The sequence below is a fragment of the Lynx rufus genome, unplaced genomic scaffold (assembly GCF_022079265.1).
Source record: "Lynx rufus isolate CCGP_SWC_20201006 ecotype Redwood Valley unplaced genomic scaffold, mLynRuf1.p SCAF_14, whole genome shotgun sequence".
Classification (NCBI taxonomy): domain Eukaryota; kingdom Metazoa; phylum Chordata; class Mammalia; order Carnivora; family Felidae; genus Lynx; species Lynx rufus.
In genome coordinates, this window is record NW_025814828.1 from 12,884,556 (window position 1) to 12,911,281 (window position 26,726).

The window sequence follows — 26,726 nt, forward strand, 5'->3', positions numbered from 1 at the left end:
AAATTGACTGTCGTGGTAGTTGTACAACTCTGTGAATATAATAAAAAACAGTGAACTACATACTTTTAGTAGTTGAATTGTATGGTATGTAAATTATATCTCAATAAAGCTATTACAATTTTTTTTCAAAGTAGGCAAAAGATATTAATTAAAAGCAAGGATTTTTGTTCTCTAGTCAGCCCGTTACTTTTGTAAAGCTTTGTTGTATTCAAGATTCATAAAAATCATCGACATTACTTTTATGCCTACTGTAAAGAAAAACAAATCCTAAATCAGTCTTATTTCTATCAAGACAGATCAAAATTTTAAATATTTTGAAGACAATGCTCTTTTTTAGAAGCTTAGTACAATTAGCAGTGACTCTTTTACATAAAACAGATACAATTTTAAAACATTAACTTTCTCACTAACCATTTTTTGTCTCTTAGGCAATTATTTGAACAAAGTTTCAAAGTATTTGAAAACATTTGAAAGCTGAAGAATCACTACTAATATCCACAGAGAGAAAAAATTCTTATATTCTTAAAGAAAAAAGTCACTTAGAGAACAATGGTTTCTTATCCAGAAAGAGTAAAGAAATGTGCCTTGAAACTTTTCTTTTTTAAATTTCATTCTTACTAGGAAGCTTTATATTCCTTAGAAGCTGTTTATCACTGGGGCACCTGGGTGGCTCAGTCGGTTAAGTGCGGGACTCTTAATTTCGGCTCAGATCATGATCTCACGGGTTCATGGGATCAAGTCCTGTGTCAGTGCAGATTAGGCGTCTCTCTCTCCCTCTCTCCGTGCCCCTCCCCCCCCCAAATAAATAAATAAACTTAAAAAAATTAAAAGAAGCTGTTTACCATCCATAAAGGAGAAACTCATATTTCTGGTCTTATTCTTCGTTAAGAAGTCATTTTTCTAAGATATGCTTATAACTTCATGGGAATGATGCTGGACACCCAAGATACCTGGGTTCCCTTCCCCTGCTTCCGGCCCTTCCAGCACCTTTCATGTTCCCTTTCATGACACTCTTTCCACTTGTTTTGAGGCCCTGGGGGAGGACAGGGCTGATATTTGTCCTGGGCACTACTGTATCTGCAGAATCTAGCACAGTGCATATGGCACAGAGTAGGCACTCAAGATGTCTTTATTAAACTGAATTCAGGGCTCTGGGGTTTTTCTTGCTTTATGTTAGTCTCATATAATGTGTTAATCTATGAAAATAAGTTCCACAGAAATTAGAGTAACCTTATCGGGAGTGAAAGATGAGCAAATATCAGATGGCAAGCCACATCATATTTTCCTCTCCCCGACCTAAAGCTGCTGGGGGAACAGAGAAATATACTTCTCAGACTTAATTGCTCTACTCCTTAAGAAGTTTGTAAATTAGTGGCTGACACCAGTCAGACATCAAAGAAGTAAACAGGGAGCTAGCTGGTTTCATTGTAGTGGAGAAAACTGTGGCTTGGAAAGAAGTGGGTGAATCAGGGCTCTCCCCGTGCAAGGTCATCTCCAGGAGCATCGGTAAATCACAGAGCAGCCCGCTGGGCCCGGTGTCGTGGCGGTCAAATAAGAAGGGGCCTTCACGGGCTTTCTACCAAGCCTTCCGGGGAGACTAGGGGGAAAGCAGGAGGAGCAGCAAAGGCAAATGGGACAGGTGGGATAAAGAGTCACAGCACCTGGAGCTACTGGAAGGGAAGCTGGAGAGGTGGAAGGGGCGGCGTGGGCTCCAGAGGACTCTGACTGCCGCTGTGTCTGCACAGAGCCACGAGAACCACCCGCCCCGACCTCTGAGAGAACAAACGATCGTAGACACTTACTTAATATTGAATTTTCAGTTTTGAAAACAGTTCTTCTGATTCCCAGTCTCATTGTTCCTCCCAAATTGCCAGGGTTGTGTTCGGGCATATCAATCACCTTAGAAAACAAAACAAGTCCGGTTTTGCCATTTATACAAATGTAATTTCCCAAATTTCAAGCTTTACTTTTAAAGTAACGATCGTTGGTTGGGTAAGGATGTTCCCTAGACAATAAAACCTGATCATTCCTTCCAATTTTCTTATTCAAATATAGCCATGCTTTACACACTCCTCACAGTAGGCTTCCTTTTCATCTCTGTTCTAATCTTTCATTCAAATCACTTGTACAAAATGTGTCAGGACCTTCTTTATGACCTTCCATCTGTCATTACTCAAGACGTCAATTCCAAGCAAAGTTCACACTTCAAGTTCTGGACTTCTAGGGCCACTCACTTTGGTATTCGCATCCCTCCCCTACTGCCCATTTCATTCCCTAAAGATTCTCCATAAGCAAATCTGTCCATCCTTATGGAGAAGTACACCAAAAAGACTTTTTTTCTAGAAAACCTTAGGATTCCTTTAAAAAAAAAAAAAGGTAATGTCATCCATTCTAGCACATTCTCTGTGCCATAAACTTCAGCACCACCCTGGATCTCTCCCTCTTCCTCATGACTCATCTCTCATTTGTCAAGTCCTATCAATTTACCCCCTTCCAGACTTCCTGCATCCATCCATGGCTCCAACCATCACCCAAACCACAGCCCCTCAACCCAGGCTATAGCCAGAGCTCCACATTCACGTGACCCCAGTCCACCCTGCACACTACAGGCAAAGCAGTTGTGGTATTTCTCCTGCTTGAAATCCTTGACTGCATGATATCAGTGCAGCCTCGCCCTCCAGCCCCATGTGCCATGACCTTCCCCTCACACCCTGAGCTCTGGTCATGGTGGCCTTCCTCCATTTCCCCCAGTGCATCTTCTTCCCTCCTGCCATGAGAACTCTGCACATGCTGTTTCCTCTGCCCAGAACATCTCCCATTCCCCTATCCTCTTGTCCTAAATGAAACCATCCTCAACCTTGAGACCTTAGCTCAACTATCCAACATGAATTCCTACAGGAGTTTATATTCTCAGGCACCACAGCCTAGTGAGGACCCTCATCTCTGCCCTCCCCACCCCTGCACTTCTCTTGTTCATGTCTGTAGAGTGCTTTGCCTGTGAGACTATACAGCCTTGAGGGCTGGGGCAGTGCTACCTCTCCTTACATTGCATTCCCGGCCCCTTGCGTATATGGGACTGGCGCATGGTATATACTGAATGAATGCATGCATGAATGAATAAATGAATGAACTCAGACCAAATAATTTCAGATTTATCTTTATGATTACTTCATAGAAATTCCAAAACATGATTTTTACGAAAAGCCTGTTCTTGTTAGTCATTGCTCTGTTGTTTCCATTCTGTTCGCTACGATCTCGTGGTTTTGTTTCATCTATTGTTTTGTTAAGCTGTTAGAACAGACTACAGTCGGGCAAGTTAACGTGTTCTGATGAAATTGCTCAGGTTTCCCTCTCATAAAACCTTTCAGTTTCCCCCCACACACATTAAATGCCATGTAGTGCTCTATAGAAAACCTGGACAACTAGAATTTCCTGAGGTAAAAATTTTCCCAGAACTTGTATGATCTTATCAGCGCTTTTCCGAGCCATCTGAACCCTGCGTCCCAAGTGCACTCCAAGAGTCACTGAGGGGAAGGGGTGGAGAAAAAACTTGATTACTCCCCTTGTTGGATGGAGTGCTCAGTTCTGAAGTGCTCTAGACCTTGACATCTCTTTCCTATCTTCTCTGGTTGGCTAATTATGGCTAGATTAAGTATTACTGGAGTGAGGTGAGAGAGGGCATTAGGTTCCAGTTCTCAAAGCTGAGCTGCTTATAAATGCCCAGCCCCTTATGTATTTTCTAGGAAAAGGCAGATAAGATTGCGCTCTCCACCACAGCCTCAATTTTCACTGCAGTTCAAGACAACCTGAACCATGTAGGAAGAGCACAGCGATGACCCCCCTAACGCCCCCCACCCCCGCTTCTTAGAGGTGTATTCTGGTTGTTCGATCCACTCTTACTTCCCGTATTGGGTTCTTCAGCCCAGGAAGAGTCTTTTAACACAGTTTGTGTAGTTATTGGCATGTTTGGTTTTCAAGAAATGTTCCGCTATGAACCACTGAGAAAAGTCAAATGACCCACCAGAGAACAGGAAACCTGCCTTACTGCTTACTTGAGATGATCTTGACAGACACAAGACCACATCATATCTCCAAAAGAAAAATACAGTGGGCACAGGGGCTGCCTAAGGGTGTTAAATACTCCTCCAACGTAAAGGGAAGTCTGGAAATCCCTAACAGAGCAATATAAGAATATTATTTAAAAACATGGGGGTAGGGGCACCCGGGTGGCTCAGTTGGTAGAGCACATGACTCTTGATCTTGAGGTCTTGAGTTTGAGCCCCACGCTGGGGGTAGAGTTTACTTAAATACATACATACATAAAAATAATAAAATAATAAAAGCTTGGAGGTAAATATCAGGAGAACCAGCTGGAAGACTTGAGGGTGGCAGAGAGGGGGTAAGGATTACTGAATATTTTCATTATAGGCCTTTTGGAATGAGTTGGCTTTTAAAACTTTGTACATAGTATTATTTTTAATGAAAACACAAATTTAAAGCCCAAACAGTGCAATCTATCATTTAGACCTTCCACTAGGGTGTTAGTTCACATTATCCCTGCTGTTTTCAGAAGCAATAACTACAACCGTCTCCGAACATGATAGCACAGAAAGAAATCCCAAGGTACAGCAGCCACAGTGATCCTCTGATTAAAACACGCTAGCACAGAAACCAGAGGAGAAGGCACAGAAGAGGTTAGAGAAAAGATGGGGGTGCAGGTGGAAGTAGCTTTCCAATGGCGAAGGATGCCCCGAACGGCAGTGAAAGGAGAAAAGCACAGCAAGAACTGACAGGGGACTCGCCGTTGTCTCTGGGCTGGCTCAGAAGGCCACATCTGGGGATTCTCATCAGACACTCAGTCTTCTGATGGAAGCCAGGCACAAGCCAGTGGAATCCAAACACACCAAGAGGAAGGTTGGGGAGGGTAGAGAATACACCGCAGTTCTGGACAAGCCAGGCCCAACCAGCTGCCTTCAGTTACAGTCGCCTCCGATGAGCTCGAAAGTTGCCAGTAGGACTGCCTCTTGGGTTATAAGCAGCCTGATTCAGCAACAAAATTCGGGAAAACGTCTCTGTGCCTGGTATTTCCCTCCACAAAAAGCCTGAGAGACATCAGTTTCAAAACATATCCTTTATCGTGACTGGAGTAGTTAAAAAAAAAACAAACTCAAATATGCGTTAGTTTTAATCCCAACATTTCCAAAATACCCTACATTTGCATCTAAGAGGAAAATGCCTCTTCCACTGCAAAAGGACTGCCTTGGCCTGCTCTGATTTTGCCGAAATACTGGCTGTTATCTGATCCCCACTACAGAGCTGTCCTTTCTTGGAACTGAGCCAGCCATATAGCATAAGAAAAATAAAAAAGGATCAATAAGTAACGAATATCGGTGGTGATAAAGCTTTAGATGTAAAAGTACCACATAAGGATAAATACAGCCCTGATTAACCTTTACCGACGTTTCCGCAGCCCACGATAAAAGTGTAATGGGTTCAAGACTGGGTTCATGTGTCCCAGATGCCTTAACAACAGAGTCTAGGGAAGTTATGGTCTCTTATCAAAGATGAAATTCCAGCATACGCGGTAGTACACACTGACTGACCCAACAGAGCCCTGGTTAGGTCAGTTTCCCTCACGTCCCTTGCCTTTGGACATTTCATTTGGGGACGCTGAAGGAGCCTACTCTCCCAAGCCAGCTGTTTCCAGTCTCTCAGGCAACACACAGTGATTTTTCTCAGACTTTCTACTATATTCCGCAAGTATTCTTTACAAGGATTTCCCCAACCCATTCCCTTCCTCCTGTCCATTAGTTTTTCCTGATCATTTTTTTTTTCAAGCCTGCTTCTGATTTCGATTCTTGATGACTCATGTTCAAGTTGTGCACAAAGTACGAACAAAGTGATGTTCAAATCTATACTCTTCTGCACGTGGCACTCAGGTCCCACCTCATTCGGGAACCCAGTCTGGCTAAGCTCTCCCAAAGCGTCCTAACCTGTGGTTTCTACCTTGGATGGACAGGTCCATTGCTGATGGCTCCTCTGCTCCCCTCCCCACCACTGCTCTACACCTATATCACCTCTTCATCACTTTTCCTAAAATGCCTTGCCCCCCCCCATTCCACATGGGCCCATGCTTTCGGGGCACCCTCCAGTTCTCCTTACTGACCCATGATTAACGCCATGTTATTATGCTAACCCTACCAAATAAATAATACGTGGCAAAAGAGACTTTGCAGACATGCGTATATTAAACCTCTTGAGACAGCAAGGCTGTCCCAGATTATCTGGGTGGGCCCGATGTAACAACAGGGTTTTTATAAAAGAGAGGCAGGAGGGTCAGAATCAGAGAAGGAGATAGATGACAGTGGCGGTCAGAGAGAAAAGAGAGAGAGAGAGAGAGAGAGAGAGAGAGAGAGAGAGAGACTGGAAGATGCTACATTGCCGGCGTTGAAGATGGAAGAAGGCACCATGAGCAGGCAACCTCTAGAAGCTGGAAAGGCAAAGAAACAGATCCTCCCCTAGAGTTTCCAGAAGGAATGGCAGCCCTGCCTGCCTACCCACTTTATACTTCTCCAGAACTGTAAGAAAACAACCTGTGGGGCTTTTGGGGGGGGGGGGGTGTTTTTTTTTTAATTGTGTTGTTTTAAGCCACTAAGTTTGCGGTAATTTGTTACAGAAGCCATAGGATACTAATACGGTCCTTCGTTGTATACAACCTTAGCCTCCTCCATCATTTCCTTACCTGCCTCCTCTCATAGGCTAAAGGGTGGGCTCATCAAGCACAAGGACTGGAGCTTCTTCTCTGTCTCCAGCAGAGTCCAACACAGTGTCAGATTCCAACTGATGGCTCCATAGTGAAATCTCCCTGGATTTCTATCAGAAACGAGCAGAGCAGACGAAGGGGCTAGTGGGCAGCCTAAGAGCAACGGAAGGGTCTCGGTCCTGAGCCGCAGATGGATGTTTTCAGCATAGGGGAGGGGAGGAACAGTGCCCCGCTCTGAAGCAGGGCACCCCTGAGCCCAAGCACACCTCTTACCCAATGCAGGACTGTTACATTGCCCTGTCTGTCTCCCCAGCCTGCCTCATCACCAGCAGCGGGACGATGGAATTCACCAGGGTGAAGGCACAGAGCAGTCCCATAAATACGTTTATATTTTCCAGTGTTTTCAACTCATTTTCCACCAGTAAAAGAAGGCCTGTGTTACTTCCATCAGAAAGAAAACATTCTTATACCTTCAGGTGTGAACATAACACATAAGTCCTGCCTCTGGGCCTCACGCTAACGTTGACCAGCTCTCCTCACAGAAGCCCTCCTCCTGAGGGGGGCAGGCAGCACGGCGGCTGAGGGGGCAGCCTCGGCCTGAGCCAGAATCCCAGCTCTAGTACTGCCCAGTGCTGCGACCTTTAGCTGGTCCTTGAACGTCTCTGGAGACTGCAGGTAACAGTGGTATCCAGTTCACGGGGGTGCTGTGAGGATTGATCAAGGTAAAGGACCAGGGTCGGCCAAGGGCAGCACTCAGCCACAGGAAGGACCAGCCCTCGCTAAGCGTGGGCTATGTGATCAGGAGGCCTCTGTGACCTCAGCACAGGCAGGCCCCAAACCGGGGAGACGCAGGGCCCAGGCAAAGGTCGGAAGCGGAAAAGAACGTGAACTCTGCGGCAGTGCACCAAGTAGGCTGGCGAGGCAAAGCTGTGCTTTGCTGGTCAGACTCTTTTCAAACCCTCAGGATCAAAGACAACACGAACCCAGGATAGCACTGCCTGCCCATTTTGTTTTGCAGGGCCCGACACTGACTCTCCTCCCAGAGGTGCTTTTCGAGGCACTACCTGCTGTGGGCTTCGAGTCGAATAACACAGCTAAGGAAGCCTATGGTACAGGGGCTTTTAAAATAAGTTACTCTTGGCATCCCTAGGAAACATTTAAGTCTGTCCAAAGATCAAGCAATTGAATGGTGAGGTGATAAATAACCTTTGCCTCTCCATTTTTCCATTACCAATCTTGTGCCTTGTCATTTTTTCCCCTTCTCTAGTTTCAAAATGCACTCTTTTGAACACACCCTGTGTTTATCGCCCGTCTCCATGTATTTTTAGTTAATGTTTCATGAGAATATCTAGTGGCGGATTTCATGTTTCTCACTGCGGGTTTATCCTCACACTTGAGAACACAGGTAAAGAGAAACATAAGAGACAAGAGATGGGCCTGGCAGAGCGGAACAAGTGAACATTTCAGACCTATGGGTTGTTTTTCAAGTTCTGTTAGTGTTTACTACAAGCATAAGTTCTGACTACAAACAGCATTGGGCCTCGCTTATTATTTTTTTAAAGATTTTATTTTTAAGTAATCTCCACACCCAACGTGGGGCTCAAACCCATAACCCTGAGATCAAGAGTTGCATGCTCTACCGACTGAGCCAGCCAGGCATCCCAGCATTGGGCCTCTGTTAATCAGAAATCCTCCCTTGAAACTATAGATGCGTAGCCTGAAAGACTGTTAACCAACACTGTTCCAAATGTCTCTCTTAGGGTTAATTTCATATGCACACACCCTATATATACAACATATGCCATGTGCTATACATAACATATATCTGTCATACAATATGCAGTTATTAAAATTATATAGTTGTATATCATATAGTTATTAAAATCATTTCTTTGATATGGACTCAAGAAATATGACAATCGCCATGTTGATTTTAGCTCATAGGCGGTAATTTAAGAAAACCGATGATTTAAGATGTTTTTACCACATTTGGAGAGATTTGAATTTGGCCTGTGATAATGGCATTGTGGTTGTGTAGAAGAATCTCCTTGTCCTTACGAGACAAGATTGCTGAAGTATTTAGAGGAGAAATCGGTCTGCAACTGATTCTCAAATGAATCTGGGCAAAAGGTAGGTTGGGTGTTCACTGACCACTCTTGCAACTTTTCTGTAGATTTGAAATTTTTTTTTAAGTTATTGGAAGAAAAAGATATTTTTTTTTGCTGTGATTGTTCAACAAAAGCTGACTTCCTCCCAAGTAAAACAGAGCATAAGCATAAAAACACTAGAAATTCTCTAAAATCTTCATTAAAATGCATTGCCAAAATCAGAATATTTTTGCATAAAATCTTACAACTAAAACCAAAATGCTTATCTTTACTCCAAGAAGTGAGTTCATATATATTCAATACCAGTGGGTACCAAAGTCAAAGAATCTGTAATAAAAGCAAGAATAACATCTACAAGGACAGTGAAGGCACATGGAGTGATAAATGCTCAGGACTGCTGGGAAGTTCTTAAGAAACTATAAGATTTCACATTTGTTCTCCAAGGTAAATAAGGCCCTAGAAGTTTAGAACTGAAAAGTGTCAGAGAAAAATACAGTCCAATAGCTCAATGCTCAATTTATATATGATATAATGAAGGGTCAGAGAAAATTATACAAGCGTGGAAGTGTGCAAGTATTTAAAACCTGATGAGGACTCTTAAAGTCAATCTGAAAAAGTCTGTATTGCGAGTTACAATCAGTATTAGATTAATGCCCTTTGGAAACGTCCTTGTTCTTTCATAGAACTCTTTCCAGTAGAAATAAATTTAGTCTCCAATTTTAAATCCTGGCAGTTCCACAAGTTTGAAGTATTTCCAACTGAATAAAAGTAAGTCAAGTATTTTCACAAGTTTTTAGAATGATTAACAAAATATATTGGGGGGAAAATAGTTATACACCTGAAACTAATGTAAAATTGTGTGTCAACTGTGCTTCGATTAAAAAAAAAAAACTTTGTATATATGGTAAGGAAAGGAGTAATGAGAAAAAAAAGCAGATACGAGACCAATAAATAATAGAAGAGTTGAAAAATGATCATGCGACTTGGTAACCTTGCTTTGCCAAATAAAACCACAAATTATTGTGTATCTTCTCCTTGTTTCTGAAGTCTGCTTCTCAGTGATACTTCTGTCCATTCATTCATTCAGTTGTTCAAGTATTTAAGGACCTAATCTGTACAAAACACCACAGGGACTTCCACAGCAACGCTGCAATTTCTTAGACTATATAGTATTGACCACCCACGATAGCATTTTTTTCTGCATATGAAGAAAGTTACTTTTTCGAGCCTAAATATGCAGCCAAATTGAAAAATAATACAACTCTCCATAGTTAAGCTTTCCAAAATGTGAACACCCAGCAAATACAGTAATGCCACATTGGAGGGAAAATACAATGTAAGGGGGGGAAAAAATCCAAGTTTACTCTTGGGACTCTGAACCATGAAGCAACTGTTAAGGTGGCCATTTATTGGATCTTGCCCTTAATTATGAGGTTCATGCAGTCTCAAGCTTGGGTTTCAAAAACCATTAATAATTACCCTTAAATGGCAAACAAAAGGAAAATTTCATAATCAGGGTGGTGAGTCCGTAAAGACTATAAAAGTCACGATCCTGCTCAACTCTTCGCACTCCTATTTGATTCTTCTAGCTGCCTTGCTGCTGGGCAACCAGGTAAGTGTGATTTTAGTACTTCCTGGAGCTCTTTCTGCTTCTTTTCAGAATGGTTGTCAAAGATACAGGTCAGGAGAGAAAGTGGGTTTGTGCCATCTAAAGATATTACCAGTAACTTAGAGGCTAAAAGCTGTGGTCAGGTTTCTTCAAGACCACAGCCTACAGAGCACAGACCAGGTACATAAAATGTGGAGAATGTCACAACTACTAATCAAAGTGTAAGGCTCCAGGGACTATCTCGTAACAGATGTACTCTAAGAATACACACTGAACATACTAAGATGATTATTTTTACTACACCAAGGAAAGAGCCCAAAGGCACTGAAGTGTTGGCAATCATCGGTATAAAACTCCAGCTCAGCTTTCTGGTGAGCTCATTCCTTTCCCGATTTACAGGACACCAAAATGAGTGCAAAAAAGTCTCCTGAAGAACTGAAGAGCATTTTTGCAAAATACGCAGCCAAAGAAGGTGATCCAGACCAGCTGTCGAAGGAGGAGTTGAAGCTATTGATTCAGACTGAATTCCCCAGTTTGCTGAAAGTGAGTGCACAACCACAGAGCCCACGAATGAACGGGGACTCTGATGGTGACAAGGGAGGACAGGGGAGGGGAGAGGCTGAGGAATGCAATACCCATCCGAGCTGGGTCTAGGCCAGAGCACACAGCAGACAAGGTGCCGGCATCTGTTGAGCAAGGACACTTGAACGTGTTTCCCTCCCTGATGGCAGACCACATTTCAGAAGGCAAGTACCTGGAAAGCAGGTTCCAAGCCTTCTATGCCCCACAGCCTGGCACAGAACTCTCCATGACCAGCCAGAGTAAAAGGAAGCAATGATCGAATTTTCATGAAGTTAGACCTACAGGACCCACATGTCACCCTGGGTTCAGCACCTCTGTGCCAGGCTTCAGGAAAACAAAGAGGTCTGCAAAAACATCATTGGTTGGCCTTGGACGTGCTTCATTGTTATAGGTAGGATCTGTCAAGAAGACCAATGCTTATTTGGCAATCTGAAAAGAAAACCCACTTTGCGCTGACAAATTGCCATCTGGCGACACCCATTTATATTTCAAAAGCATTTAAATTTGTGTTAATTTGTGTTAAGCACCTAAATCTGTGTTAATGAGGCAGCCATGCATTGCTAAACAACTTCCAGGAAGGGATTAAATCTCTTTAGCCCTACAGTTTCTTGTCAAAACTGTTGCAGAGTTGTCAAAATCAAAGTGCATCTTGGGGCAATAAAGAAGAGAGGCAGGCTGATTCTCATTGCTCCAAAATACTTTCTTTCCTTCGCAACTAAAAGGGATCTTCAAAATGGAAGCACAACTGTTTCATGTGACTTGGTTACTATTTAGCTGTAACTTCAGAAGAAACCATTTGCTGCCCAGATTTTGTCCCTTCTGCCAGTATGACGTGTGAGAAGGTTCTCACTGTAGTTGCTGAGGTTTCTGTTTTTAGTACTAAAGAGTGGCTGAATTCAATGACCTTATAATCCAATCTTGCCTCATTTTCTTACAGTTAAAATATAAAGTAACTTTCAGAAACAGTTAAAAGTGTTAGCAGAAAAGGGGATTTTTTTTGAACTTTCTGGATTTTTATTTTATTTATTTATTTTTAAGTAGGCTCTACGCCCAACGCAGGCCTTGAATTCACAACCCTGAGATCCAGAGTCAGATGCTCTACCAAGTCAGCCAGGTGCCCCAGTAAAGGAGACTTTTTAATTAAAAATTAAAACAGGGGCGCTTGGGTGGCTCAGCTGGTTAAGCGTCCGACTTCAGCTCAGGCCATGATCTCATGGTTCATGGGTTCGAGCCCCATGTCGGGCCCCGTGCTGACAGCTCAGAGCCTGGAAGCTGCTTCAGATTCTCTGTCTTCCTCTTTCTCCAACTCCCCTTCTCAAGATCTCTCTCTCTCAAAAATAAAAATAAACCTTAAAAAAATAAAACAAAGGTCTTTGAGAAAGATTAAAATCCTTTTTCTAATGTTTATTTATTTTTGAGAGAGAGAGAGAGAGAGCGGGGGAGGAGCAGAGAGAAAGGGAGACATAGAATCTGAAGCAGGCTCCAGGCTCCTAGCTGTCAGCAACGAGCCCAATGCCCACCTTGAACTCACGAACCCGGAGATTATGAACTTCAAAATCATGGCGTGAGCTGAAGGCAGATGTTCAACTGACTGAGCCACACAGGCGCCCTGAGAAAGACTAAATTCTAAAAAACACTCTGAAGTTTTTCCAAAAGGAAGAAAAATTGTAATAGGAAGGAATAATAATAAAAGAAAAATAATAATCAGGAAAGCCTAGGCAACCTACTCAAATAAGTGGTTTTAAAAGTTAAGACTGAGGAGGGAGATGCCCAGGTGGCTCAGTCGGTTGAGTGTCCACCTTCAGCTCAGGTCATGATCTCACGGTTTGCGAGTTCAAGCCCTGTGTCAGGCTCTCTGCTGTCAGCACAGAGACTGTTTTGGGTTCTCTGTCCCCCTCTCTGCTTCTGCCCCACTCGCTCACTCTCTCTCAAAAATGAATAAACATTTATAAAAAAATAAAAGGTAAGAGCAGGGGATTTTTCTATATTTTCCTATGGTTTATGTTTTTACTACAAAAAGCACATGACTTACAATTTTGATAAAGGTAGGAATCTGCTTACCAAGTCATGTACCTGATTATATTTTCATAACGATTACTAAGGTTTTCCAAGCTACAGTCTTTCCATCATCACCTTGCATGGTTCAGAATCTAGTAAATGCCTCAGGAAAAGTGTTTGGTATTTATACAACAAATGCTGAGTAACTAACTTAGTTTAGTCTTCTGATGACAGCAAAGTACCAAATGTCTACAGGAATCTTAGGGGTTAAAACATATTTTGATGTGGCGATCAGTTGTACAACAATGTCAACATACTTAAGAGTAGTGAACTGTTCACTTAAAAATAGTTAAGATAGGGGGGCGGCTGGGTGGCTCAGTCAGTTAAGCATCTGACTTCAGCTCAAGTCACGATCTCACGGTTCATGGGTTCAAGCCCTGCATCGGGTTGTCTGCTGACAGCTCGGAGCCTGGAGCCTGCTTCCGATTCTGTGTCTCCCTCTCTCTCTGCCCCTCCCCTGCTCACATTCGGTCTCTCTCTCTCTAAAATAAATAAACATTTAAAAATTAAAAAAAAAAAAAAGTTAAGATGGGGTGCCTGGGTGGCTTAGTTGGTTAAGGGTCCAATTCTTGATTTCAGCTCAGGTCATGATCTCACGGTCCGTGAGTTCAAGCACCACGTCAGGCTCTGTGCTGACATCTCAGAACCAGAACCTGGAGCCTGCTCTGGATTCTGTGTCTCCCTCTCTTTTTCTCTGCTCCTACCCTGCTGGTGCTCTCTCTCTCAAAAATAAATAAACATTAAAAAAAATAGTTAAGATGGTAAATGTTGTGTGTTTCTTACCACAATTTAAAAAAAATTGAGGGGGCGGGGGTCGCCTGGGTGGCTGAGTCGGTTAAGCGCCTGACTTTGGTTCAGGTCACGATCTCACAATTCATGAGTCCAAGGCCCGCGTCGGGCTCTCTGCTGTCAGCACAGAGCCCACTTCAGATCTTCTGTCCCTCTCTCTCTCTCTGCCTCTTCCCTGTGTGCATCCACCCATTCTCTCTCTTTCTCTCTCTCTCCCTCTAAAATAAACATAAAAAAATTTTTTTGAAGCTGATTTATAAACTAAACTGTTATTTCAATGAGTTTCCTTGGTACTATTTTGCCACAGATAAACTCCTACCTGAAAGGCAGAAATATAATGGCCTTAAGATTTGAGTTTTAGGGCAGAGACAAAAATTAAGTCTGCATAAGACACTTCAGAGTCAGGGGGCACCAGGGTGGCTCAGTCGGTTGAGCTTCTGCCTTCAGCCCAGGTCATGATCTCACAGTTTGTGGGCTTGAGCCCCGCATCGGGTTCTGTGCTGACAGCTCAGAGCCTGGAGCCTGCTTCGGATTCTGTGTCTCCCTCTCTCTGCCCCTCCCCCACTCACACTCTGTCTCTCTCTCTCTCAAAAATAAACGAATATTTTTAAAACATTAAAAAAAGAAGACACTACAGAGCCAGTAGTCAAAAAGGAGTCAGGCTTAACATGATCTCTTGTAACATCTCAAGCAGTGGTTCTCCAAACGTGATGGGTCCTGGACCAGCAGCATCAATATCACCTGGGAGCCTGTTGGAAATACAGATTCTCAGGCCCCACCCCAGGCCTAGTGAATCAGAAATTCTGGGAGTGGGAACTTGTCCATCTGTGTTTACTAAGGTCAGCAAGCCCATCTGGCGACTCTGATGCACGCCAAAGTGCGAGAACCACTGCTCCAGTCATCCTGCACAGCGTAGAGGTGGGCCGCAGCCCAGGGCTTGGGAAAAACTGGTGTGATTCGTAGTTAAGGGGTTAAGCTCTAGGGTCAGTGTTTGAGCCTCAAGCCCTCTCTTTATTTACAAGCTGTAGAACAAGTCAGCAACTGTCTCAGAGCGCCAGTTTCCTCATCTGTAAAGTGGATCTCCTCCAGGGGGAGGTTGGGGAGCACTTAACAAGCTACAGAAAGACTCGGCACAGTGCTGCCTAGGTTATATGCTGGCCCAGCCCTGGGAGCCAGACACAGAACTAGCTCCCAGGAAAACTTGGGGCACGAACCCTCCAGTGTTTGTGGGCCGTGGGCTCCTTGGCAGTCCAGTGAAGCCGCAGATTCCTTCTCAAAGGAATGTTTTTAGAGGCATAAAGAAAAATAGATCGCACAGAAAACCAATTACAGTTGATCCTTGTACAACATGGGTACAAACTGCGAGGATTTTTTACAGTACAGTACTATAAATGTATTTTTTCTCCCTTGTGACTTCCTTAATAACACTTTTCTTTTTTCTAGCTTCCTTTATTGTAAGATACAGTATTTAATACATGTAACATACAAAATATGTGTTAATCAACTGTATATGTTATCAGTAAGGATTCCAGTCAACAGTAGGCTATTAGTAATTCAGTCTTGCAGGGAGGCAAAAGTTATCCTCAGATTTTCGACTGTGTGGGGGGTTGGTGCCCCAACCCCTGCATTGTTCAAGGGTCAACTGTATATTAAAATGCACATTATCAATATTAAAATAATAAATGTGTGATATAGGAAAAAAAAAAAAAAGATAGCCAGTTCAGTGACAGGGAGCATGACTGCAGCTAAAGTTGGTCTTTCCACCTCCAACCATGTAATTGAAACTTTAGCTGCCTTCCTGGGACACAGACCCAGTGTCTCTCATTTCAGAAAATGTGTAGCAGTAACTGATTTATTTTCTCTCCTCTCCCTATCCCATCCTTCTTGTCTAAAACCAGGGCCCCGGCACCCTAGATGACCTGTTTCAAGAACTGGACAAGAATGGAGACGGAGAAGTTAGTTTTGAAGAATTCCAGGTGTTAGTCAAGAAGATATCCCAGTGAAGGAAAAAAAACAAGACAATGTATCATTCCAAAAGAAGAGCGCCTGGGATGTGGCCCTATTCTATATGGAATCACTAATGTCTCTGGTTAATTCTTTGCAATTATAACGGTTTGGCTGTGAAGGCCAATTACTGTTAATAAAGAAATTCTTAGACATGTCTCTCCTTGTCAAGTACTGACCCCCATGGCTTAATAGATTTGAAATAACCTTAGTCTAATGCATATAATTATATAGATTTTTTTTTAAAGGCTGAGAAGAGTTCCACGATCTTCACAAAGACTACAAACATGGCATCGGAGGCTTGGAAAGAACTCTGACGTGCCAAACCAGGGCCCTTACTCCAGTCTTCCACCAGAATAACCCTTTTCCTGCTCTCCCTCCCCAGCCACTCAGGGCTCACATCATTTCCAGTTCCAGCCCCTATTTCACTCTAGTCAATAGCTGGTGAGGAGCAGACTTCAAAAAACACATACTTGTCTTAAAGTCACCTCTGGCGCTTGCTGTGGTTTTTGAATCAATGACCCTCTCCGGGAGCAGAAGCATTACAGGACCAAGAGTCAGTTCTGCTCCATCACCGAGGGGGCGGCCTTGGTTCTGGTATGTAATGTGTAAAATAAAAGGCACAGGAAGACAGAGGGCCCTCCCAGCTCTGGCATCCCGTGCTGCCGGGACTCTCAGAATCTGAGAAACAGCTGGGGGGAAGGCGGTGGAGGTGGTGGGGGGGGGGGAGTGTTGCTGGGGAATTTAACCAAAGAAAAGAAAAATGACTTCTAACCCTACCAAGAAACAAGGCAGATTTTTATACACAGTGAGGAAATGTTTAAATACAATTTGTATCATTCTAATTCAATACAAGAGCACTCTCATTGCACCAAAAACTTCAAACATTTCTAACGACCCTTTATATTCCACTGCAGGGATACCCCATAATAGTCTCACCTATTTCCCCATTGTGGGACACTTCGACTGTTGTCATTTCTGATTCTTCTAAACAATGCTATACTAATGAGTAACTGTTCATACCTCTGTCAACACACCATATTTCCCTCCTTAGGAGAATTTCTGAGAAGTAAATGTCTGAGTCACAGCGTATGAATATTTTTATGGTTTGTGAAATAGACCACTTAATTGATTTTCCAAAAGGTTGTATTGATTCGGAAATCTACAAACAGGTAGGAGAATGCCAGCTTCAATCTCCAGACAGCATTAGTTGGTCTCATTTTAACAACTTCATTAGTCACCATAGTGCACATCTTCTACTCATTTCTAGTTTTCATAGGGATCCCCATTGACTTTACTGCTGGATATGGGTTTGTAAAAGAGAAGTCCCCTTCTCAGGACGCCTGGGTGGCTCAGTAGGTTAAGCATCTGACTCTTGATCTCAGCTCAGCTCTTGCTTGATCTCAGGATTGTGAGTTCAAGCCCCACATTGGGCTCTGTGCTGGGCATGAAGCCTACTTAAAAAAAAAAAAAAAAGTCCCCTTCTCTTCCTAGTTTGTTAAGAGATTGTGAGCAGGAAGGTTTGGGTTCTATAGATTGCCTACCGAGCATCTATGGAGACATGGGGGTTCTCTGTTTTGTCTGATCAATATAATACATTAACCAATTCAACCCCCAGGTTAAACACGCTCAATTATTCTGTAATACTGTTAAATTGGACACTCTCGTATTTTATTTCAGATTTTCACATCTTTATTAATAGCCAACATTAGTCTATAGTTCGGGGTTTTATTTTTTGTTAGCGGTGCTTTGTTGACTTCTAATATCAAGGTCATGCCAGCTTCCCATTTTAGCCTGAATTCTGGCTCTCAATCTGTCCCTCACAGAATAAATGTACGTAATCTCTTTCAACTCCAACATATATAAAGCAACTACTACGGACAGGACATTACACAAGATGCCAGAGAAATAAACTTCTAGCCCTCTGAGACCCTAAGTCCGTAAGTCTGGGATCAGGTCAAGGAAAGGCTTAATCGAGAAAGTAGTATTTCCAGCTGGAATTTGCAGGAAGAGCCTTGAGGGGAAGCTGCAGGGAAGGGGTAGCACTGGGCTTCAAAAAGAGAGAAAACACCCCAAGTAAACACATCATGTGCAAGTTCAAGGCAGTTTCAGAAACACACATACTACATTTTGGTGCAAAGCCAGCTACGAGGAATTAGAGGGCACGAGGGCTTTAGATCATGAGAGTCCTTGGTTGCCATGATAAACCAAGGTCAGAAGAAAGGGAGAGGAAGGGTGTAGGAGGCATAAAGTGATGTGAATGTGCTTTAGGAAGATGAGGTGGCAGCAACAAAGAGGTTGCAAGGGGTGGGGGGTTGTCAGCAGGGTGGAAGCTGGGGCTGGGCAGGAGGCCTCCAGGGCAGATGGGGCAAGCTGGGAAGGCCTCCCGGTGGCAATGCACAGGAAACGCAAGGTAGAGATACCTTCTCTACCTGGCTAAGATTTACTGACTTGGACAAATTATCGTCTGACAGTCTTCAAGAAGGGTGAAAAAGCATGAAGGGTTGTATGTAGCATGGGTGTACATGTCTATTTCATTGGCTTCCTTGGCCCGGTTTCCAACAGTGGGCTCATCTCCCACATCCAACAGGATTCACCTGAATTTCCTTTTTTTTTTTTTTTTAAATATTTATTTATTTTGGGGAGACAGAGAGACAAAGTGCAAGCAGGAGAGGGGCAGAGAGAGAGGGAGACACAGAATCGGAAGCAGGCTCCAGGCCCTGAGCTGTCATCACAGAGCCCTATGCGGGGCTTGAACCCATGAAGCACGGGATCATAACCTGGGCCAAAGTCAGACACCTAACCAATTGAGCCACCCAGGTGTCCCTGAATTTCCTCTTGAATCAACAGTACCAGCTTGTCAACCACAAAACATCAATCTTCACTAGACTGTAGGCTCTACCAGGGCAAGGATTTTTATCTGTTCTTTCACTGAGGTATCCCCAAGTCTAGCTCAGAGCCTGGCATGTGGGACAGGTTCAATAGCTATTTGTTGGATGAATGATTCCTGAGTATCCAGTCACTAAATCTCATTGATTCATTCCATAAAGCTGCTCTGCCAGCCAGACCTTTCTACTCTAACTCCTGCTCCAACCCAGCTCCTTGGATCGCAGACTGAGGCTGCCTTAACACTCAACCAGGTACTGTGTCTGGAGTCTTCTCTCCCCTCTCATATCTCTGTCTGTCTGTCTGTCTCTCTCTCTCTCAACAGTTGAATCTTTCTCAAGCACTCGTTCTATTGGAAAGCCTTCAGCTACAAGTACGGTATTTGCATACTATGTCAAAGTTGGCAGGTATTATGTTACTGGTTCCCTATTGCCTTCAGTATTAATTTTGACACTGATACTCAAGGACCCCCACAAATCCGCACCAATCTCCCCTATTTCCCACCACTTCCCTATGGGAGCCATATGCTTCAGCCAACCCACTCGGTATTTTATACGCAAATCTTGGACATTCCGGCCTAGCCTAACCTTCCCCTCCTCTCTATAAAGTCTCCAAGCCTTTGACAACCATCTCTTCTTACTATAACCCACAGTATTTTTCCCCTGACTCTGAATTCTTAAGTATCTAAGGTCTACCTGTGCTGTGCAATACTGTAACAATTAGATCACGTGGCCACGGACATTTAAATCAATTAAAATTCAATGAAGTTTAAAGTTCAGTTCCTGGGCCACACTAGCAACATTTCAAGTGCTCCATAGCCCCACGTGGCTAGTGGCCATCTATCATATTGGATGGCACAAACCCAGAACATTCTACCATGGCAGAAAGTTCTAGTCGACAGCATTTGCTAGCATTAACGCACACACTGCCCGTATGTTTGGTTATCTGTTTTGCCAGTCTATGTCTTGAAGCCCCGGCTAAGCTTGCAATACACTATATTTGGGACTGCACTTCAGTGGACAAGCTCCAAATGCACAATGACTTTTTTTCTTTTTAATAATCTCTTTCCACTAGCATCCAGTTATTTCTACTGCAGAAAAATCTTTTAAGTGGTTGAAATACTTATTCCTAAAGCATTTCCCATTGAGCTCAACGTACAAAAGCTCTCAAACGCATTAGCTTTGAAGTACTCATTTAGCCATTTATTGTTAAAATTATAGACTAACCTGGTGATTCACAAATGGGGGCTCATTCCAAGCACCCACACTGTCTCCTTTCAGGAAATAGGCCCGAGTATGGGGGAGGGTCGGGTGAAGAAGATGCCCTTGCCATTCATTGGACAGCAGCCATCATGCCTAGAAGAATTTTTCTTTCCCAATAGAAAGCAGTTTCTATGGCTAACAGCCTAATATCAACTCTGAACCTACTGCCCCCACAGAGACAGGATTAAATGACTATTAGGCTATCAGACTGGTCCATAAAGGGCTATTTTACCCACAGTATAGCTGCCTTCTTGACAGCTGCTTTGATGACAAGAAAAGTTCGTTAGCCCAAACTAAGCTCCAAATGACTTCTGTAAAGCGATTTTGTTAGCTGGGAGACACTCACTCAGTGTTCTAAATGCCAAGTAGTCTTCGAAGTAATAAAAAGTGGCCTGAAAGGTTTCTCTCGGTGGCTGGCTGGATTTTTTTTTTTAATGTTTCTTAATTTGCTTTCCATGTAAAGTTGTTGAAAAATAACATGGAAGAAAAAAAAATATCTCCAACAGGGCTTCATCTAGAGGTAGGAAAATGTTATGCATTAATTATGCTTAATGTACAACACAAACGACCCTTCACCTGAATCGACTTTTAATTATGTGTAACTATTCCACAGATCCACTGTGTCAGATGTGAAATTCATTTCGACTTTGAAAATCCTTGGATCAAACAAGGGTAAAAGAAGTCCTATACATGATAACTAAAATTGAAATATATCAGACACCACAGTCGCAAACGTCCATTTGCATCTGCTTCAAATTTCTCCCTTTCCCTTACCAATACCATTGTCCAGGTGTACATGTGTTCACTGATACGTTCGAAGGTGGAACATGGATTTGTTTTCAGAATGTTACATCTTCTGTAAATTCAGGTTTGTTTTAGTTACTATTTTCAATAAACAGAAGAGAAATGCTAAAACGTAAGCATATCCACATACCTAAATATTGGAATGAGATCCTTCTTCCCATATATGTCAAAAACCAAAAATATTCTAAATATGAAAAGTACACAATGCCGTGAACTGGAGAGATCCGAAGCCAAATTCAAGGTCAAGGGTGTCAGCAAGCAGCCAAAAATCAGACTTGCTATAGAATCCTAAATATTCTGCAAATTCACATAGCCTTCGGGCTTACCTTGTGGATTAAGCAGAGAGATGACACAATAAAATAAATTTTATCCGCTCTCTCCTGGTACTCTCAGAGTCTACCTTCGTTCTTAGAGAAAAATCTACTTCTCCTTTTATGTGTGTAACAGATACCTCCTCTTAAATATCTCTCCTGGGTGCCAGTGTCTCTACTAGGTAAGAGACATTTACATGCATAAGGGAAATCTCCATCTGTAAGGGTGTCTTCCACTCCACACCAGGAAGAGGACGACTAAATCTCCAGAAACTCATATGAATGGAGAAAGCATGGATTTAAATCTGCATAACAATCATGCTCTTGTTTACTGTGTTTTTCTGGGTAACCCCCCCATTACCGGCTTCCCACTCCCAACATCTGTCTTTAGCTGGAGAAGTTATTTAATATGATGGCTTGGGCCATTTGGGGGAGTTACTCAGTTTTCCTGGGTCTCTCCCATGTATACAGGAAGCATACATGTTCTGAAGCTTTCTTTGCTTTTGTCCTGTTAATCTTTTATTACAGGGAGGCCTCAGCCAAGAACCTAGAAGGGAGGAGTAAAAGTTATTTTTCCTCCTCCACACCTATGAAACAGATTTTAGCAGCAAATACACCCCAGAGGAGGCTCCTGGCTTCCAAATTATTTACTTTTTCAGCCAGAAGGGCCAGAATGACCATTACCCACTGTAAGTCATTGTTATTTGCTCAAGTTTAAGTGATTTCCCCAGGCTTCCTGGTGTCTGCCGCCTGGTGATTCTATTACCCTAGCCTTTTTCTTTAATAGGACTTCTCACCATCATCACAAATGCTGGCTCTTAAGGCTATTTTTCTCCAACAAACTGATTGCTGGCCATAAAGATGTTCAGTAGCAATTAGGTTTTATTGTTCCCATCTCACTTATGAGTATAGAAGCTATCAAAATGCAAAATGCACAGATCGTCAGACTTAGTAATTCTCCTTCTAGGAACTCATCCCATAGAAGTGTGCATGTGTGGTGCAAGGACGTATGTACACGGATCCTAATTTGCAATATGATTTAGGGTAGCAAAATAATGGACACAACCTAAATATTCATCAATATGAGACTGGTTAAATAAAAGACGCATACAGCAGGGCAAGCATGTGGAAGTTCCCTGTGCACTGATGTGGAGTGATCAGTACAAAAAGCAAGGAGGAACAGTGGCTCAAGCATGCTAGCCAATGGATTTGTTGAAAAGGAAGCACATAACCGTATACGTGTGTGGGTATATGGGGATATGCGCTCACACACACACTCACACACACACACACACACACACACACACACACACACACGGTGCAAAGAATAGTCGGCAAAGAATTAACCTTGCCAAAGCTATGTAATAGTGGCACCTACTGGTAAGATCACTTCCTGTCCCAAAGTATTACCTTAGGAAAGAAAACCCATGATTTGCCTGCACAGCCATTTCAGCCATTAGTCAGGAAATATGTTTGTAATAAAGCTTCATAAGGAACTCTTCGCTAGTATTAGGTCTTCTGAGCATAAGACTTAAAAGTACCATCTGGCTGGGAAGTTATGGTTCATTATGGTCTGAATTGCAAGCTATAAAAAGGAGTGAAGAATATCTCTATATCCTTCCGTGGAGTGATCTCTGGCATATAGCGTTAAGTGAAAAACGCAAGATACAAAAAATTGGGCAGAGTATGCTATCATTGATCCAAGAAGGAGAGGGGGTTACAAGTAGACATATAGGTTTGCTTGTATTTTGTAAATGGAAAGAAAACATGTTTAAAAAAAATTAATGACTACCATAAAGGAAGGGAAGGAATGGGATGGAGGAGAGAGGAACAGAAGTGGATTTCTCAAAATCAAGGGTTCTCAATGGGGGCTATTTTGCCTGTGTCCCCAGGAGATGTTTGGCAAGGTCTGGAGGAATTTTTAGTGTCTCATTTGGGGGTTGGGAGGAGTGTAGTACTGACATCTAGTGGGTACAGGCCCTGAATGCTCCTGAACATCCTACAGTGCGCAGGACAGCGTCCCCCCACCCCCCGTCGCCACAACAAAGCATAACCCAGCCCAAAATGTCAATAGTGCAAATTATATATCTAATAAGGAACTTGTATTTAGAATACATAAAGAACTCTCACAACTTAATAATACAAAGACAAGGGGTGCCTGGGTGGCTCAGTCAGTTAAGCGTCTGACTTGGGCTCAGGTCATGATCTCACAGTTCGTGAGTTCAAACCCTGCATCGGGCTTTGTGCTGACAGCTCAGAGCCTGGAGCCTGCTTCGGATTCTGTGTCTCCCTCTCTCTCTGCCCCTCCCTAGCTCACAGTCTGTCTGTCTCTCTCTCAGAAATGAATAAACATTAAAAAAAATTTTTTAATAATAATAATAATACAAAGACAAATAACCCAGCTTGAAAACAAGCAAAGGACTTCAATACACGTTTCTCCAAAGATGATATACAAGTGGCCAATAAGCACCTGAAAAGATGTTCAATATCCTTAGCCATCAGGGAAATGCAAATCAAAGCCACAAGATACAACTTTACACTCACAGGATGGTTATAATCAAAAAGACAGATAGTAATGGGGTGCCTGGCTGGCTCAATTGGTAGCATGCAACTCTTTATCTTGGGTTGTAAGTTCAAGCCCCATGTGAGGTGTAGAAATTAAAAATAAAATCTTTTTTTAAAAAAAGACAGACAATAACAAGTGTTGAGGCTGTGAAGAAATTGGAACCCTTAGACACTGCTGGTGGGAATGTAAATTGTTGCAGCCACTTTAGAAAACAGTGGGACAGTTCCTCAAAAGCTTCAACATATATTGGAGCGCCTGGGTGGCTCAGTCAGTTGAGTGTCTGACTTTGGCTCAGGTCATGATCTCATGGTTCAGGAGTTCGAGCCCCACGTCGGGCTCTGTGCTGACAGCTCAGAGCCTGGAGCCTGCTTCGGAGTCTCTGTCTCCCTCTCTCTCTGCCTAACCCACTCTCATTCTGTCTCTGTCTCTCTCAAAAATAAATAAACATTAAAAAATAAAAAAGCTTCAACATATAGTCACTGTATGACCTACAATTCCACTCCTACGTGTATATACCCAAGTGAAATGAAAACATGCGTCCACACAATAACTTGTACACCAATGGTCATAGCAACATTACTCACAATAGTCAAAAAGTAGAAACAACCCAAACGGCCATCAATGAATGAATGGATTAATAAAATGTGTTATGTCCATATAATGGAATATTATTCTGCACTAAAAAGAAACAAAGTACTGATAGATGCTATAACACAGACAGACCTTGACAACATTATACTAAGTGGAAGAAGCCAGTCACAAAACGCCACATATTGCATGATTCCATTCACATGAAGTATCCAGAAGAGGCAAATCCATAGAGACAGAAAAGAGATTAATGGCTGCCAAGGGCTAGGGGTGATAGTAGCCTGGGGGTGTCAGCTAAGTGGTATGAGGTTTCTTGGGAGGTAATGAGAATGGTCCAAAATTGACTGTGGTGATGGTTGCACAGATCTGTGCATATGATAAAAGCCACTGAGTCATACACTTCAAACAGCTAAATTTTACGGTATGTAAACTGTATCTCAGCAACACTGTTGAAAACAGCAATCACGGGCACCTGGCTGGCTCAGTAGGAAGAGTATGCAACTCTTGATCTCAGGGTCATGAGTTCAAGCCCCATGTTGGATGTAGAGATTACTAAAAATAAATAATAAATAAACTAAAAAAAAAAAAGCGATCACAATGGTCAGGTATGCACTCTCACAGAGGTGGGTACGAGGCACAGAACGCAGAGGCAAGAAAAGAAAGGAGGTCAGGATACACTTCCCAGGATGAATAGGAAGTTGTCAGTCATCAGGTTTGGTTTACTTTTCTAATTAAATTTTTCATTGGTTTTAGTGAGATCCCATGGGAAGGGAGGTTGCAGGAAGGGGGACATCTCAGGTATAGGGAATACATCTAAAAAAATCGTTTAGATTGTCCAAACATAAACCCCCAAGTGCAGAAGGGATGGGGACACCAGATGTGAATTACAGCACCCCCTTATCCATGGTTTCGTATTGTCGGGGGTCAGTATAGCTACATCGCAGCACCTGCGTCAGTCACCTAACCTCATCGCCTCACATACACATTTTAGCAGCTCACATCCTCACAGGAAGGAGGGTGAGTACGGCACAGTAAGACATTTTGAGAGCCAGAGAAACCACATTTGTGTAACTTTCATTACGGTACCTTGTTATCATCGTTCCATTTTATTATTGTTGTTGTTCATCTCTTATTGCGCCCAATTTATAAACTATCACAGGTATGGATGGATAGGAAAACATAAAGCATATACAGGGCTAGGACTCTCCGCAGTTTCAGGCAGCCCCTGGCGGCCGTGGCACGTGTCCCCCATAGATAAGGGGGGACTGCTATAGCAAAGCCGCAGGAGACACAGCGCAGTGGCCTTCAGTCCCAGCCAAGAACCTTGGACTGAATATTTCCTAGGAAAAGGAATCCGTGGAAGATGAGGAGCAGCGCAAAAACATTGTCACGTTTTTCTCAGAAAGACCGATGACTGCCAATGTGGAGACTAGACAGACGGGCGAGGAGTCCAGAGACAGGACAGCCCATTTATTTATATTAGCTGTTATAAATTGTTGTCACAGTCGATTTCATCGTTTCCTAAACATTAAGCTTGAAAACAGACGCAAAGAGAGATCAGTCCAGGACTGTGTCTTTCTTCAAGGCACAGCTGACAAGAGGGACTATTGAGAACAAAGCAGGTTGATACAAAAATAATAGTAGCAGTAGTAATAATAGTAATAAAATCATATCTAACTTAAAATGTCCTGATGTTGTAAGGAAGAAATAATAATAATAGCCCCTTGTGAATTTAGGTCAGAGCTGGAAACAAAATGACAGTGACCCAACCCAGAAAGATAAACAAGGCACTTACCACAGGAACACGGGCATTTGGCTCAAATTCTGTGGAATCAGCATCTGAAGATTAAGAAATGAGTTCAATAATTCACTAATATTGCTGAACAACAGTTTAAGTAATAAGAATTTTTTTTTTAATAAAAGTTATTAGCAGGGCACTTGGGTAGCTCAGTCGGTTAAGCGTCCGACTTCTGCTGAGGTCATGATCTTGCAATCCGTGGGTTCAAGCCCCAAGTCCGGCTCTGTGCTGACAGCTCAGAGCCTGGAGCCTGCTTCAGATTCTGTGTCTCTATCTCTCTCTGCCCCTCCCCCACTCACGCTCTGTCTCTCTGTCAAAAATAAATAAACACTAAAAAAAATTCTTACGGTTATTAGCAAACAGCAGGCTTACCTTTCAAGTTAAGGCAGTTTCTTGCAAACTCTATCACTGCTAGTTGCATCCCGAGGCAAATCCCTATTTGAAAAAGCATATATATAAAATGGATGAATATATTTTGTATTGCTTCATATTTCCCATTCATTTGCTTACTGTCAGTCTCCTCCATCTAGAATGCAGGGTCGAGAGAGCAAGACTGCCTGCCGGGTTCACTACTGTACCCTCTGCACTCAGAACAACT

General features: G+C 42.8%; 2 protein-coding genes across 4 annotated transcripts in view; one reads left to right on the plus strand and one right to left on the minus strand.

The window, feature by feature from the left end:
* Positions 1-26,726, minus strand: part of CTPS2 (CTP synthase 2) — a 100,576-nt gene that overhangs the window by 34,973 nt on the left and 38,877 nt on the right. For all 3 annotated transcript variants that reach the window (XM_047075946.1, XM_047075945.1, XM_047075944.1), the window contains exons 12-14: positions 26,501-26,563; positions 26,126-26,169; positions 1,803-1,899 (exon numbers count right to left, since the gene is read on the minus strand). In XM_047075946.1, the coding sequence (XP_046931902.1) occupies positions 1,803-1,899; positions 26,126-26,169; positions 26,501-26,563 (204 nt within the window). The remainder of the gene's footprint in view (positions 1-1,802; positions 1,900-26,125; positions 26,170-26,500; positions 26,564-26,726) is intronic.
* Positions 10,889-15,912, plus strand: S100G (S100 calcium binding protein G). The gene is made up of 2 exons (XM_047075947.1): positions 10,889-11,023; positions 15,808-15,912. The coding sequence occupies exons 1-2, from the start codon at positions 10,889-10,891 to the stop codon at positions 15,910-15,912; spliced, it is 240 nt and encodes a 79-aa protein (XP_046931903.1).